Below are 15944 nucleotides of genomic sequence, written 5' to 3' on the forward strand. Positions count from 1 at the left end.
ATCTTCCTTTCATCTTTTAAAATCATATTTTGGCCAGCCCTGAACAGTTTGAAAGGTTAGATTTTGTTCTACCACCATGCCTGACAACCAGATACACTTGTGGTCTTCTAATGTTTAAATTTAGTGAAGTTTCAAGTGGGACTAAAGGACAATCTGTTTTTGCATGTTTTTCATATCTACTTCTCCTTCCCAGACATAGAAGAATCATTCATTCCCAGTTCTTATGTTGGCTTGATTTAGTCAAATTCTGTGGAGTGCAAAAGGGTGGTGGATCTTTGCCTATTCTCTCTTTCACTCAGTCTTCTCCTCACTCATCTCATGGATGGACAGATCCATGAGAAATAAGGAGGTGGAAACTGAGATCAGGGAGGAGATCAGCCCTCCCTGAGTGATGTTTCAGGACCACAGAGCCTTAGGTCATTTTTCCTTCCTTGATCATGGATAATTAGATAGCTGGGTTTGCACATTTTCTATCTGTCTAAAGCTGAGCCATGGGAGCAGAAGAGGAGGCTTATGTCTTGACAGATGCTTGTGGTCATGCTGGACTCAAAAAATCCTGTTGCACAACATATCTTCAGTTAAATCAGAGATGGAAACAGTGAGGTGTTACCTCCCAAGCCAGGGGGACATTTACAAAAGTAGCTATCCACACTGTCCACGCATGTTCCACTGCCACAGGGGTTGGATTTGCAGTCATTAATATCTTCCTGGCAAAATTCCCCATCAAATCCATTTGGACATAAGCACAGGTATTCACCAAGGCCTGGAGGGAATTTAATATTAGTAACACATGTTCCACCATTGAGGCAGCTGCAGGGCTTCACTCCAACCTGAGGAAAGCAAAAGGGAGTCATGATAAGATTCCTCCAAATAATCACACCTGAGAGGTATATTGTTACCCTTTAGGAAGGGACAGATTTGCAGTGCAAACATGTTATCTTATTTATGGTTATTTTTTTCTAACCATTCTCCTTTGTCTAGATAGATGGTCTCACATTCAGCATACTTATTTATTTGACTGAAAGCTTGACTTTAAAGGGATATTTCTCTTCATCATTTAGGGGCGCATTCTAACTTCTTACCAGAAAAAAATAAATCCTGTTTTCTATAACAGCAGTTTTTACATAGTATCTAAGGGCAAAATTTGTTCCTTATTCTTCAAAGAAGAAATGAAAAATCTTTTCTCTTTGCCTGCCTGCTTTCCTTACAGCTTCACACAACAAACAGCTCCCAGGCAGGAACATGACTGTGGCATTCCTTTGCTGGTCTCTCTCTTCAGGGAAGAGAGGTCCCTACTTGTATTTCACCTGCATACAAGAACAGCATTCCGACAGATTCAAACCTCTGTATTATCTCACCTAGTTAAACATAGGTCTGGTTTGAAATGTTTCCATTAAAACTGTATTTAGACTCTAGTTTCCCCTTTGCTTGTGGGTTCAGCAAATTGATATTTTTTATGATAGTGGTTTGAATGAGTTAAAATAGGGATCTTTAGGAATGACAGTCTTTCCTTACAAAACTGTTCTTATGTCAGGAGTCTGCATCCCACTTTATTAGCTCGTCCTATCCCAGGATTAATGTTAGGCTATACAATAAAGACAAAGCAATGCACCAGCTCTGCCAAGAAACTTAAAGTGTGGAGTAATGACATAAGAGCAAGACATCCGCTAAAAATATCATTGAGAATGAGTTATAATCTCCCTTTTATAGCTAAAACTTGGTCTTTTATGTTATATGCTTTTTTTCTGCAATCCAAATGCAGAATGTGAATTTTAAAGCAGATTAATGAACCATTAAAAGGCTCTGCAAGAGTGTTCTTTGAAATCAATAACACTCTCTCTTGTTCCTTGTATATATAGTTTCTATGGTCTCAGAGATATTTAATCCATTAATGATCATTATTGCTGTGCTGGATAATATACACTTATGAGGAAATAGCTGAAGTCTTCGTTTTCAAGACAGAAACAAATTATTAGCTATAATGACAATTGCACCAAAGCAATGGCATGATAAACAGGTTTGTTTTGTTTTTTTCTTTTAAAGTGTTCATTTCCTTACCTCAATAGAGTATCTGCTCTGTGCATTGCATTCATCTGACACAGTGAATTCAAAGGTCTGCATTTCTTCTGAATCAACTTTCCAGATAAGAAGGCCAGCAGGAGAGAGCCTGGCATCCTGTGGCCCAGACTCTAAGACGAAGAGCACAGCTGACCCTTCGGGATCCACTGCTATTAACTGGTAAACAAAATTCTCACCAATAAATGTCAGCAGCTGGCTGGAGGGGGCCTGGAACACAGGAGGCAGGTTGTCTAAACAGCAAAAATGAAACCAAGATTACAAAAGTTCCAGTTTCTCCCATGTAAAGTTTCACAGCGTGGGTCTCTCTAGGACTGCTCTCAGGGAAAGGTACAGAATGTACCCCAAGAGTGACAGAGGAAGCGATTTAGATGTTAGAGGCAGCACATGGCTTCACCCAAAAGTACACCTTTTTCATCCTCTATTTTTCATGCCATATACTGAACTTTTCTCCTATACTGAACTTTGATTACTTTTGGTGTTAGCTGAGACATGGGAGGAGATCAGACATGACTTCTGTAACCTCCCACTGGTCCCCCAATTCTTAATTGTATTTCTAATACTTACAGATAGATTTTCATTCTATCTACCACTCTGTCATCTATCCATTTAAATATAAGTAAACTCAATTTTATAATTATGAATGACAAATGAATTGGGTGGGCAGCTCCAGGGGGAAGGGGACGACGACGACTTTTGTGTAATTCTTCCATTGAATAGACTCTCCTGTCTTTACACGTGAGTAGTAATTAAGCCTGAGCAGTTTGTCTGAATTCAGTTGCACATTTCATGAGGAATAAAGGTCTTTTCAGTGCCAGCAGAAGTACGTCAGTGATGCTGAGACTGTCTATCCCCCGTGAAGTAGTGCATATCATGTCACCATTGGCATTGCTTTTTCTAGTGGTGCTGTTTACATTCAGTATTTCCTTAATGAAGAAAAAAGCCTAAATATACAAGGCTATTTTACAATAGAAGACAAACACTACTTGAAGATACTTACAATATAAATAGGTAAGGAGGACAAGGTAGAGAAAAATATTGCATTTTTTAATTAGTAACCAAGGAAAAGTAAGATCGGATGAGTACCCTGAGGTGACAGCAGCTCTGTTGCAGGGCCAGGAATTTTGTCTCCATGTCCTAAGCCTCCTCAGTCTCAAGCCATCTTTCCTCTTAAACCAGCAGTACAAATTGACATGTATTGATATTTAAAGGAATCTTCTCACAATGTCATTTGGCTGTAGTTATGTTTAACTTAAAGTACATTTCTAATACTGAGGATTAATTTCAACCCACGCTCTAAAATTATAAACCATATATGAGTTCTCATAAGGACTGCATGTGTCCTTGCATTATGCTTGTGGGAAGCCATCATTATGGGTTTTTTTGTGGTGCATATCCTTTTATCAAACTTTGCTTTCCATAACATGTCTCATATTATGCAATTATTTAAATGTGTCTCCCCACTCATTGCTGCTGTGCTATCAAGAGCTTTCTAAAATGCTTGTCCAGCAGATTGTCCTGGCATAACAGTTGAAAGCTTCCATCTATTAATTTACCTTTTATTTCCCAGACACTCAAACCATGGAGCCCATAAAAGTTGTGCCCAAAGTAACCAATGAAATATTGATGCTGGGTATGCATTTACAGATAAACACAAAGGTGTTAACTGGATGGAGGGTAACGAGAAGTTGTAGACACAAAATAACATAAAATCAGATATTCTGAAAGTAGTTTGTGATGAGGGGTGTTTCATTCCCCAGAGATCTCCTTGCCATCCAGTGTGTATATATATCTCTCTACACTCTCCCAAATAATGCAAACTTTTAAAAAGTTTTTTGCAATTTTGAAAACAAGTCTGAAAAAACATTTCATTTCAGTATTTTAAAATTTCATAATTAAAAAAATGTGAACAGTGATCTGTTTCAGATTTCCCAAACCACTTCTAGCTTTATAAGTTCCAAAACAAACGCGCTTTTCCCCTTTTAAGCCATTTTCTGAATTTTAAAATCAAACTGTCTTGGTATGAGTATTGATATGGTATGAGTCTGTCTATATAGCAATCGGGGTCAGCTCATCCCTAGAAATGTTGCTGCTGTGGCTGACACGATGGAATGATGGAAAGGGAGCAAAGTTGGGGAGTCACAGATGATTTCTCTCATTAGATTAAACTATATCCCTATATATATATATAACCAAATACATAGGTTATATAACCTATATAGCCAAACCTAAAAAGGTATGGTTTTTCCTTTCAGGTGTACAAGCTCTTTTTCAGGTCTGGCTTTCCCATAGGCATTTTAATTACTCATCCAAGTAACATTCAATGGGATTTTTAGTTGGTCAACACTTGGGATGGATCTTCCTACAACTCTTCCTGATGGAGGGGTTTAAATTCCAAAAGCCGGATCTTTTAGGACATAACTAGAGGTGGAAGTTTTTAAATAGAGAAAATTCAAGGTGGCTATCGTGGAATAGGGATTAAAAGGACTCATGAACAACTCTCTCCCTTCTTATTGTGTTCTTGCTTCCAAAATTGTTTTCAGACTACTTGTGGCTTCTTGTGTTGCTGGAAACTGTTGGGTCCTTTCTGGTCCTTCTCAAGGGCCTTTCTGTCACCTTGGAGGAGAGCGTGTCTGCTCACCGCTCTCCTCAGCAGTGTCTCCACTGGAGCTATGTGCTCCAGCCACTGTGATACAGCTCTCGCCGTTTCTGCTGCCATACCTTGCACTCTCTAGGAGCCTCTGTCCCTGAGCATCCCCAGCTGTTCCCCAAGGACAAGAGCAATCTTCCTCTCCTTCCAGAAGGGTCCTGCTGACCTAGTCACCCTAAAGGAATATAAAACTGCAAACAAACAAAGCAAACTGGTCCTGTCACTCACATACCTTTCTGTAATTTGCTTGTGTTTACAGAACCTAAAAGTGCAGAGAAACTATTTCTAGAGCCAACACATGAATCTACATAAAAGCAGTAATATAATCATCATATTGACCAGATTCAAATATGCTCATGTAGGTGGGGAGATGTGCTGTGAGGATAATGCTGTGAGAAACATGTGTTATCCCTAAAGCATGCGGTAAGTAATGGCTGTCATTTACTTACATTACATTTCAAAAGCTCTGTTTGAAATCTGGAATTTACACTGGGGATGTAGCCATGAAAAAGCTATGATTAAGTCTTCAGCATTCAGGAGGTGCTTCAAAAGGCAGCCCACTCCATGACCCCTGCCACCACAGCTGCAGAAGGAGCCTTTAGGTTCCACAGCAGTGGAGGTAATGAGTGGCTGATCCCTGTCACTTAGACTCCCTGCCAAGCCAAGGTGTTTTGTGTGGCATTTCATAGGATTTGGCTCAGGGAAAGCAAACAGTTCTTCCAGGTATCAAAAATATACACTAGCGGTTTAAAAACAGTGTTTTCCCCAAAATTAGTCCCTTAAAGATTGGTACCTGCAAGATGATGAGAGAGGTATTTAGGGTCCATCACCTTTAGCTGACAGACTTGGGCACTGTGTGGGGCACTGGCATATCAAATGTTCATTTTCAGGTTTTTCTAATTTGAGATTTGTCAGGTTTCAGCCGGAACAAGACACATGCCCAGATGCACAGAGCATGCAGTGGAATACTGTCTATTTCTGGTCAGTCTGCATTTCTGGTGCACCCAGTTGTTCCCAGTGCAAACTGTCCAGTCCATGCTCACTAAGCAAGATGGATTCATGTTAGTCAAATGAAGGAGCAAAGTATTTCATAGACCGAGTCACAAATTTCCAGAGAAGTGTTTTTAAATCTTAGAAAAAAATGTCTTACTTTCATTAATAGACCAGGTGAACTTAGAAATGCCAGGTTCACAGAGAAGACAAGGACTGGTAGGGCTTGACTCTCCTTCGCCGTAGCAAAGTCCATCTATATTGCAAGTATTCTCCTGCCAAAAAAAGGGAGATAAAAATGGGTGGAAGTTTGAGGCAAGGAAAAAAGAAATGAGATAGATAAGAAATTAGCAGTTAATATTCTGGAATAAGCAGAAGCTCGCTTGTCTCTTGAAACAGTAAAATGGTAGCAAAAAACCGCTAGTACTTTCTCCTGACAGGGAGAAAACAAGACATGTAGGTTTTCCAGTTTCAGTTTGAGATCCTTGTGGCTTTGAACGTTTTAGCTTAGAAAACATGTGATATTGCTTGTCATAAGTGACTGCAACAGAATATGATTTTTTTTCAGCAGGCGTTTTTCCATCTCCCTTCCCTCGAACGCACATCGCTTTTCAGAGGCTGATGTGTGCCCTGGTACTGGCCCTGCGGTTTCTGCCCACTGCTTCATTAGTTTCTCAAAGTTCTTTTCCAAAGTATATTAGTGAGTACTTTAAATAATACTGCTTTAAGATTAATGGGTAAGGTAGAGAAACAAAAAGGACTCTCATAATTGCCCTGACATGATAGCATGTGGCAGACCTTCAACATTAAAATCTGGATGTTAATTAGATTTTATTACATTGTTTTCAAAGGCTTGATGTTCTGATGAAAAAGATGAGGGTTTTTTCTGATGTGATAGCATGGTACAGAATGGGATCCATAAAAGGACACAGATTGTGAAATGGCCTGGTATAAAATGTCCCCTAATTGAAACATTTTTTTTGTCCCCTTTTCTGAATGCAATTTAGATATTCTGAAGTAATGTTATAAGAGGGGTAATTAGAACGTGATCTGATGCAGTTGGAAGCCGAGTTCAAATAGTCCCTTGAAGCATCTTAGGATAGAGATTGTTACAGTCCCTGGAGACCACCAGCGCATGGAGGGAACGTACGTATTTGTGAGTTTTGAAAATGTAGGAGCAAGGAAAGCCTTCGACAAAAAAAACCCACACTAGCTTTAATTGAAATGGCTCAGACACAATTATTTTAATCTGAAATTTAAGTGGTTTGGCTGTACCGGGCCGGTGCTGCGGGCGCTGCTGCGGGCGCTGCCCCCGGGCGGGACGGAGCCCGGGCCCGCCGGCTCCCAGCCGGGCCCGCCGCTGGCCGCGGCCGAAGCCCCCGGCACGGCAGGGGACAGCGGGAGAAGCCGGCACCGCCCCGGCGGGACGGGAGAGAGGAGCGAGGCCCCGGCAGCGGAGCGGCCCCGCGGCACCCGGGCCGGGGCGGGCGGCGGCGGGGGGGGCTCCCGGCGCCGGAGCGGAGCCGCCCCCGGGCCCGCGGGCAGCCCCCGGCCGGGCGGGCCGTGCCCCGGGGCCCGCGGAGCCCCGCGCGGGAGCGGCCGTGAGGAGCCCTCCCGGGGCGGGGGCCGGGGGGGACGAGCCCCCCGGGGGGCCGGGGGTGTTCCTGGCCGCCCCGCCGGGCCGGGCCCGGGGCGGGTGGCGGGCAGTGGCCCCGTGTCGGGACCCGGCGAGCGCTGCCCGCGGCCCGGGAGCCCCCCGTGCCCCCGCTCTGCCCAGCGCGGGGGGGGGGGCCGCGAAGCGGCGCAGCCCACCGCATGGGCCCGTAAAATCATTTCTATTTACCGATTTATTTGAAAAAAATGTGAAGTTTTTTTTTGTGTTGGTACCCGGTGTGAGCGCTGTGTTTTTCCATTAGCATTAAAGAGAGCAGGGGGGCAGGTGAGATGAGATACACCTGATTAATCTTCATTGTATAAAAACGCAGCCCGGTGGTCTCTGGGCACTCACACTGGCCTCAGGGCGGGAAGGCAGGGTCAGCACATCCTAATATCCCACCCGACACCCTCCAACAAAAGTTTTCTTTGAAGCCCCGGTGAAAACCAGCAAGGCTGACTAACACGGCTCCGTGGAAAATAAGGCCCAGGAAAGTTGGGTTTTTTTTAAGGGATGAGGGATGTTACACTAATAAGTCCATGGGAAAGCAGAGGCTTATGGTGCTCTCCAGGCAGTTCCTGGCATGTGCATGTTGGCAGTTTAAAATGTGGCCAAAACCAGACTTTGGATTACAGTTCTGAAGCTGTCAGAGTGCTATATGTTCATACTTAGCAGTGTTTAATGTAAGCAAGAATGTTTTACGTTCTCTCAAGGGTGTTTTCACATGACAAAAGCTGTATAACAGGCATCTTCGTATACCTCTTGCTAAGGCGGAAAACGGGTATAGAAATGATATACCTCACAGCTGCGGTGCCCTTGCCAGCAGGCACCTCGCGAGTGAAGCTAAGCTGCCTTTCGGGGAGGGTCCTCAGCTTTATTTACTCCATTTACAGCTGCAAAGCATAAATATGGTCAGCCATGGCCTTTCTGGAAGCGTCTGTCTGAGAAAGGTCCGTCATAAAGCATGCTCTATCAGGTATTCATAGCCCACGTAAATACGAAAAAAAATAAAATATCACAGAGAGATTGTGAAAGAGAGAAAAGTGTTGGGCTGTGCAGCTGACCTATGAAACAGATTTTCTTCTTCTAAAGCCGTTATTACGCGCAGTACATCAAAGGGAGGGAGAGGGCTAAGGAAGAGATGAACGATCCGTATTAAACCTTTATGATCTTTAAATTACCTTTAATTTACAAAGTCCGGTTGGATGGAATTGGCAGGCCTGGCAGACCGCGTCGTACAGGGTCAGCACTCTGGAATTACTGTACTGGAAGCCATCGTTAGTGATCTAAATGATACAAAAATCATCCTTATAAGTAATAATGTTCCATATGGAGACTGTCTGCTCATTTTTGAGCATATACCGTTGCCCCCTTGAACTGGATGCTTGCCAGAGAGATAAATTAAACCACTTGTGAGTGGCTGTGCTGCAAGCTAACAAATTGCTTAATGCTCCAAACTGGAAACTCTTCATTAATAACCAAAAGATCTTTCGGCTTAGCTGGCATTCAACTTTTCTGATTGCTGTTAGGTTGGTTTTTTTCCCAGTTTTTTTTTACCATACAATCGTGCAAACTATATGCAAGTATGACAAGGGGGTCTTTCAAGGAATTGTGAAGTGAAATTAAGATTTTTTTTTAGCTGAAATTCAGGACCACTTTTGTACTAATGGCAAATCAGTAAGTAAAATCCTTGGGGTAAAAAAAAAAAAAAAAAAGAAAAAAAAGAAAAAGAAGAAGATGCATATTTTACAGGTGATTTTAAATTAATATTAACAAAACCTGCTAGGGTGGATAATACCAGAGAACAACAGTCCCATTTCCATAGGCAGTTATATTAGAACAGCCACTGTCTGTCCCAGCTTACAATTCCCTGTACCTTTAGGTAATTTAGAAAGCCTTAATTTAGTGTGGTGTTTTTCGTATGTGAATGCTTACACAATAAGGAAGGGTTAAGTAAGTTTATATTTTAATTTTTTTACAATAGAAATGAAAAGATACCAGACAAGTATAGAAAGGATTAGCTTTTGAGAAAACATTGACTCTTGAAACGTGTAGATGTTAAAGAACACCCCAAAACCCTGCCGAAAGCCATGCTGTAAACACTGATGAACACCAGCAGGTCAGGGTTTTTTTAGGTTTTGGCTTCTTACAGTCAAACTAAAGCTGCTGTTTAGTAGATCTCACGAGTCCTTTGCTTTGGATGGGTCAGGTACCCCTCTGTCCTCTTGCTATAAAAACAACCCCCAAGCCCTCCTCCATCTCTCCTGTGACCTTGAAGCTGAAACATCCTCGGTCCTTTTACAAGGGACTTTTACAAGATCAAGTGTATGAAGCTAAATTAATAAACTGTTTCAGCTCACAGAAAGAATGTATGTTACATTGAACAAAGATAACTAGAAGTACAGAAAGAAAAAAATAATGTTTCATAAAAAGCACTGATTATCATAAGTTCACAAAGAATGATCGGAAAGCTCATAGAACTTGATACAGTAGATATGCCCACAGTATCACATTTGATGGTTCTCAGCTCAAAATGCACTGCAAGCTGAGTGTTTATATCTGCAGAAACCAACACAAGGAGATAAACAGACAGTATTCATGGATATTCATGATCTGAAATTGTGGAAGGGAAACCACTTTCTTTGACTAATTTTTATTGTTCCAAAAATTCAGTAAAATTCATCGGTGTAGCTTTAAGGAAAAACATAGTTCTTTCCTGGGCACCATATTCAGCTGAGTTATTAGACTATTATGCGTTATACTACAGGTAAAAACTCTTTTAAAAGATGTAAAGAACTTATCCTGCAGTTTGAGAAAAGAAAAAAATAAAACAGGTAGCCCCCTTCCAGACCTGCTCTTCACTGAAAGGCAATGCTTATTGGCAGCTAGATTTCCATTAAGAATATATTATTCCTAATGCAATTTACTTTGCATTTAATTTCATTCTTTTACCACAGCGTCCAATATTGTCTCAATGCTAATAATGGGTGAAGAATGGGTAGACAGGGAGAAATACAAAAAGCTATAAAATTGCACTAATTGTTCTGTCTGAAGTCAGCATTGTGATTGAAATGTAACTCTTGCCAATTTGATTTTTTTTTTAATCTGTATTTTTTTTCTACATTCTATTATAAACATCCATTTTGGTGTCTTTTTAGAATTGGGTTGGTTTATAGCCATTTTAATTGTTTTTCCATTAGTCACCTTAGTGATGTGGAACAAATACTTCAATGAGACCTAAGCTGAGCAAACCTCTCTTCAAATTTGGTTGGCCATTAAAAGCCAAAGATGCCCTTAGAGTTGTGCCTTGATTGCTTGAACATACATATATCATCTGGAAAGGAGGAGCCACTTCTGGACAGACAGTCAGGACAATCAGGAATTTTGTCACTTCTGCTTGAAGTATTTCATTCATCATGAAACAATCTTAGCTACTTGTATCACTCATAATCCACATAGAGTTTGACTTGTTCAGATGTTTGTAAATGAAAAATGAAAGCTGTACAAACTTGCTGAATTCAAATTCAGTTTCTGCCTTACTGGCTTTTTAACAAATATTTTTTCTGCTCTTGACAAATACAGGCAACGGTAATGACTTGAGGATAAGCGAGAGACCTGCTTCCCAAATTAGATAAGTGCCTGCCAAGCTCTTTCACCTCTTCACCCAGGCATCTGTGTGGACAGCCCAAGTCATCCTCTGCCCAAGCAGAAGTTTGTATTTTGATATCTAAACTAATTATACCAAACGCTCTAGGGTAGCCCCGTGTACTTTCTTATCTATGTTCGGCAGCATGTCATGGAAAGAATGAGCAAAATCTGAAACATGAATACAAGAGTAGATAAAATGAAAGAGCCCTGAGAAGAGCTTGTCAAGCCCCTGTTTCCCTAACGTCGGTAGCGAAAAAAGCTTATGTGAAACTTTGCTGATTCCTCTGAAATTTGATTTGGGAAGGGGGAGAGATTATGAAAATATTGAACAGTGATATTTCCAGAAAGAATTGTTTTGATTTTTGGTTCTGAAAGATCCTTTACCTACATTTTAAGAAGTATCTATTAACATAACACAGAAGATCAATGTTGCAGTAAGTCTTATCAGGAATTTTCCAAAGCACGAATTTTTGAACATCTGTGGAATTAGTTTCAAATCATTTTTTATCTTGAAAAGCTCTGTCGTTTTGTTCTCTGTGCTGCCGTGTAAGGCCAGCTGCCTTTGAAACAGCACTGAGCTCTGCCTTCCCAATTCGATCAGCAAAAGGATCCACAGGAGAACTAGGATTCACATGGGGACTGAGATGATTTAATTGTGCATTCACTGCATAGCCATCAACCTGTTTTTTCTGCAGGATTTGAAGGGGAGCGAAAGGGCAGAAGGCTTACAGGTGCAGACGTTTTCTTGAACTTAAGTGCAAGGAAAGAGACATTCTGTATCTGTTTTGAGGGGGGGAAATGAGAAAAATTGTACAGACCTCCTCAGGGCTGAAAGGCTGCACTTGAAAGCAAACTGCATCTTAATGCAGCTGAGCTGTGAGGAAGCTGTCCTAGTTACACTGGAGAAACAGCCCTGTGCACATGCAAAAATGTTAGCTGTCCTCCTGGGCCAGGAAACTCCAGGGCATCTCCTGCTCAGATCCTTCCATCATGAGGCAGCATTTCATCTCATGGTTGGCAGAGTTCAATATCTCTTTTGAGAAATTTTGGAGCCCTGAGCGGAGGAACTGCCCTCCTGGTTCAGCTTTGGTGTTTGCCCAAGGTACTCACCCTTGGTGCCTGCTGTCTGACAGCACCATCTCCAGAAAGATGGTCCAAGGTCCACCCCAGCAGCCAGCAGCCAGGCTCTGCTCCCACAGAGATCTTACGCTAATCTTTTAAAACACAACTGCCTATCTATTTAAAATAAATGAGTGGCTAGAAAATGCACACCAGCAAATATCTTTCCGCTTCCCCTAAGGCACATGGCAGCGCGCGTCTCTGGTCTGGGGTACAGACAGCTGCGGGGTACAGGAGAGGAGGAAGTGTTTTATGCTTTTCATTTTTACATGCTGCAATTTTCAAAATACATCTGCAGTTTTCCTACAATGGCAATATATTTGTCTCAGCTATAGAGCCTTTAAACGATCTCAGTCTTACAAAACCCAACCAATCTACAGAAAATAACCATCCAGGCTGAGAGCAAGACCAAGGGTAGCAAGCGCAGGGTCAGTAAGACACTGATTTCCTGGGAATATTCAGAAAGTAGGTATCATTTTGTGAATAAAAGGGGCTAAAACTGCAGCAGAGAACCTGGCATGAGCAGGTACTGCACAAGCTTCTTCCTGCAGTTATTCAAGGCCAAGTTCGTGCCCATGATAACCCTGCTCACGTGCCAGCCCTTGCTTGCAACCAGGGCATCAAAGCTGTCTTACACTCCCTGCCTAATCAGGAGTTTGAGCTGGGATTTCCAGAAATGAAATACTAATGATTAACAATTGATTAGTACAACTGCATCAATCTCAGGTGATTACCTGGAGAAGTGATTGTAATTTGCACTTTCAGATTGCCTGTAAAGATAAGGGTTTTTTAACTTATATTGGTTTGGTTGGTCGTTGGTTTTTTTCCCCTACATGACATTAACGTGAGTATTTCTACAGGCATTTTCATTTCTGAAGGGAAGAAAACTGTGCTTTGCATTTTAATTTACTATGTCTACTGAATTTCTCCTCCTAAATAATTTCTTAGAAACATAAGAAGTTCCTACTTTCACTTGCCATCTTGCAAACGGCTCATCACCGGCCACAAAGTGCACAGCCTCTGTCTCTGTAATGTTCGGGAGAGGAATCTGGCAGTCAACAGCCTCAGAGCTGAGAAAATCCGCTTTTGTGGTTTGTTGTTCTCTTGATATCCATTCACCATTGAGATGCTACAGTAAAACAGAAGGAGAGTGCAGAAACTGAAGGCTCGTATAAAGAAATTCCAGTTGTCAACATATGTTTGTATTTCTAATTAATAATATAAAGCATTTCCAGATGGATTATTTAAAAGAAATGATGCTGATACTATAGCCACAGTAAAGAGCAAACCATGCTCATCTATGCAGGCAAGTGGTCTATTGATTTAGGAAGTGCCGTGATCTGCGCTTGGGCTGAGCCACTGGGATGAGGCAGTATAATGTGATGGAGCAACTTTGGGTTTGCTTCTGGAGCCAGCTCATTGCTCCTTGAAGGTGGTGTCAGCTATTACCTAGATCGGCTGCACAAGACATCACTGCTTGTTAAAAGCCTAGGGAGCCCTAAGCGGGCATGGTAGGCAAATCTCAGCTGTGCCTCTTTAGCATGGTAGCACTGAATGGGAATCAGGCTGAATGTCTTTTATGAGGTGGATTTATGAGATTAATCAAACACTTCATGTCTGAGTATGCTGATACACCAAGCAATTCACCCTGTGTATAGCTGTTTATAGTAAAATTATAGTGTTAGCTGAAGAGGTGGGTTTAATACTCATTAAAACTTCTGATTTGGTACTCAACTATGACTAAGAAAATTCAAATAAAAGCCTCCGTAACTATGTTGAGGAAACCTTATATTTAACCACAAAACTTAGTATTCATATGTGTTTAGGAAAACAACCAAGCGTACCGATTCCAGATGTACAGAATGAGAAATAATATTGTGATTTCAGGCTTCACCGGACCACAGTTGAGCTGAACGAAGCAAGAGTTCAACAAAACCCCACAGAGAAAATTAGCAAGAACGCATAGCTGTGCATTTCCAAGAAACCACTCCTGGAAAGGGCTGAGCCTCTCCAGCTCCCCTCGCTCATAGCAAACATATTAGCAATGGGTTTGGAAGGTATTTGCACCCTGCTGTGGCAGTGAGAGATGATGGCGTTCAGCACCGTTTGGGGTAATAAGCTGTAATATAAACATGTCCAAGTTTGACATTGGTACTTTACGAGCCCATGGGAAGTTGCTTACCATCAGCCTGGTGACCTCACAGTGCAGGTTGGGTGACTCTCTGAAGCCGAGGCCAAACACCCGGATCCTGGTGCAGTCAGAGGCACGGATGTTGCAGAGGCCCCTGTTCTCTAAGCCTGTGATTTCCAAAGCTTGCTCTGAAAGGGTGAGAGATAAAGCTTTAGAGAGTAGCACTTACATGCTGTTCTATTCTAGTTTACCAGAGATTTTGTTGTTTAGGTTTAATTATTTTCCTTGGGCTCGTCCTTGCCTCCATGTGAGTTTCCCTTGCAAAGAGGAGCAGCAGTTGTCAAAATGGGAAGCAGCAAATATCCAGTGAATAATTGCCCTGCGCACTCAGTACTGCAAGATGTATCAGTGAACATTATACGACCCATGGAGTCAATTAACCAAGGCTGTGGCTTCACGTTAAAAGGTCTGCGATGGTCATACTGCTGCTGACCCAGGTAACAGGATGGAAGCACAGCTGAGAGAACAGCCTATGCTATGCCATAGCACAGAGAAGCACGAAAATGAGAAGTGGAAATAGCTGAAGATGACAATGCTGCTAGGCTCCGCATAATATGAAACAGCAGTGCAAAAGACAGTCCTTTTTTTTTTTTCTTCTTTTTTTTTTTTTCTCCAAAAGTTATGGATGCAATAAAAGTAATGATCCTCAAAGGAATACTTGCTTGCAAGGGTTAAGTCATTAATGGGTGGCACTCAGCTCTGCACTGTGTCAGCACAAATGTCATGTACCAGCTAAGTTTCACTTAAATCCTATTTTGAGGCCTTAAGTATAGCTTAAGTGATGTACTGCCTGTGCTGCCCCCCTTACAAGGTGGAATTTCACCCATTACTCTTTTTAAAATGTTTTATGATTCTCAGGTAAAGTTTCACTTGTGTTCTGTTGTACTTTGGGTATTCACCATTTAAAATTGCTTGTTGCTTTCATATTGGGTTATTTTTACGAAGTGCAAGTTCTTTGGGTGGCAGAATTCATATCTTTAAAGAATATAACTGGGCAGACATTTGCATCGGCACTTGGATAGCACAACACTCAGAAGCTCTCTAATATCCTACGTTGGTAGCAGCAGTCAGGATCATGGTTTTGTATTTTTCCTGATAATATTTGTATTTCTAATGGTCAGGAGAAGTCACTATGATGACAAATAACACAAAGCAGAAAATTTGCTTCATGTTTCCTGAATGACACTCAATAGCAGGGGCATGACTGGGAGCTCTCAGAGGCAAGTCGTGCACCAGCACAGCGTAGTGCAACCTGTTTTCCCTGTTACACAGTGAGGAGAGACTGCTTAGCTTTTGCTCTTCCCTGCCCCATCGCCACTTCCCTGGCAAAGCAACATTGCCCATCAATTTTCTCTGAGCTGTAGCTTATCTAAAACAGAAGCTCTGTGTTGCCTAATATTTTAATGGTACATTGGTTCAGCTCAGATTCAAGGGGTAAAATGCCCTCAGCTGAGTTGATAACCTTCCCCCGTACCTCGCTGTTCCTTTAGGGCTCTGCCGTTTAAGCTGCAACCAGGATGAACACAGTTTAAACACTGCGATCCCACCAGACTGCAGCCCATAACAACATAGCTGCATGACTTGTTTTCCCAGGCAAAGGAAGGAAAGCAACATAA

At 41.9% G+C, this 15944-nt stretch overlaps 1 protein-coding gene across 1 annotated transcript in view; it reads right to left on the reverse strand.

Annotated features, from left to right (window-relative positions):
• The window catches only part of LOC101920666 (von Willebrand factor D and EGF domain-containing protein-like), a 185895-nt gene that overhangs the window by 72334 nt on the left and 97617 nt on the right, over positions 1-15944 (reverse strand). The window contains exons 12-17 of the mRNA XM_013303196.3: positions 14320-14456; positions 13105-13266; positions 8552-8656; positions 5877-5991; positions 2059-2309; positions 611-830 (exon numbers count right to left, since the gene is read on the reverse strand). Coding sequence (XP_013158650.3) covers positions 611-830; positions 2059-2309; positions 5877-5991; positions 8552-8656; positions 13105-13266; positions 14320-14456 — 990 coding nt within the window. The remainder of the gene's footprint in view (positions 1-610; positions 831-2058; positions 2310-5876; positions 5992-8551; positions 8657-13104; positions 13267-14319; positions 14457-15944) is intronic.

The sequence above is a fragment of the Falco peregrinus genome, chromosome 8, assembly GCF_023634155.1.
Source record: "Falco peregrinus isolate bFalPer1 chromosome 8, bFalPer1.pri, whole genome shotgun sequence".
NCBI classification, from domain to species: Eukaryota; Metazoa; Chordata; class Aves; order Falconiformes; family Falconidae; genus Falco; species Falco peregrinus.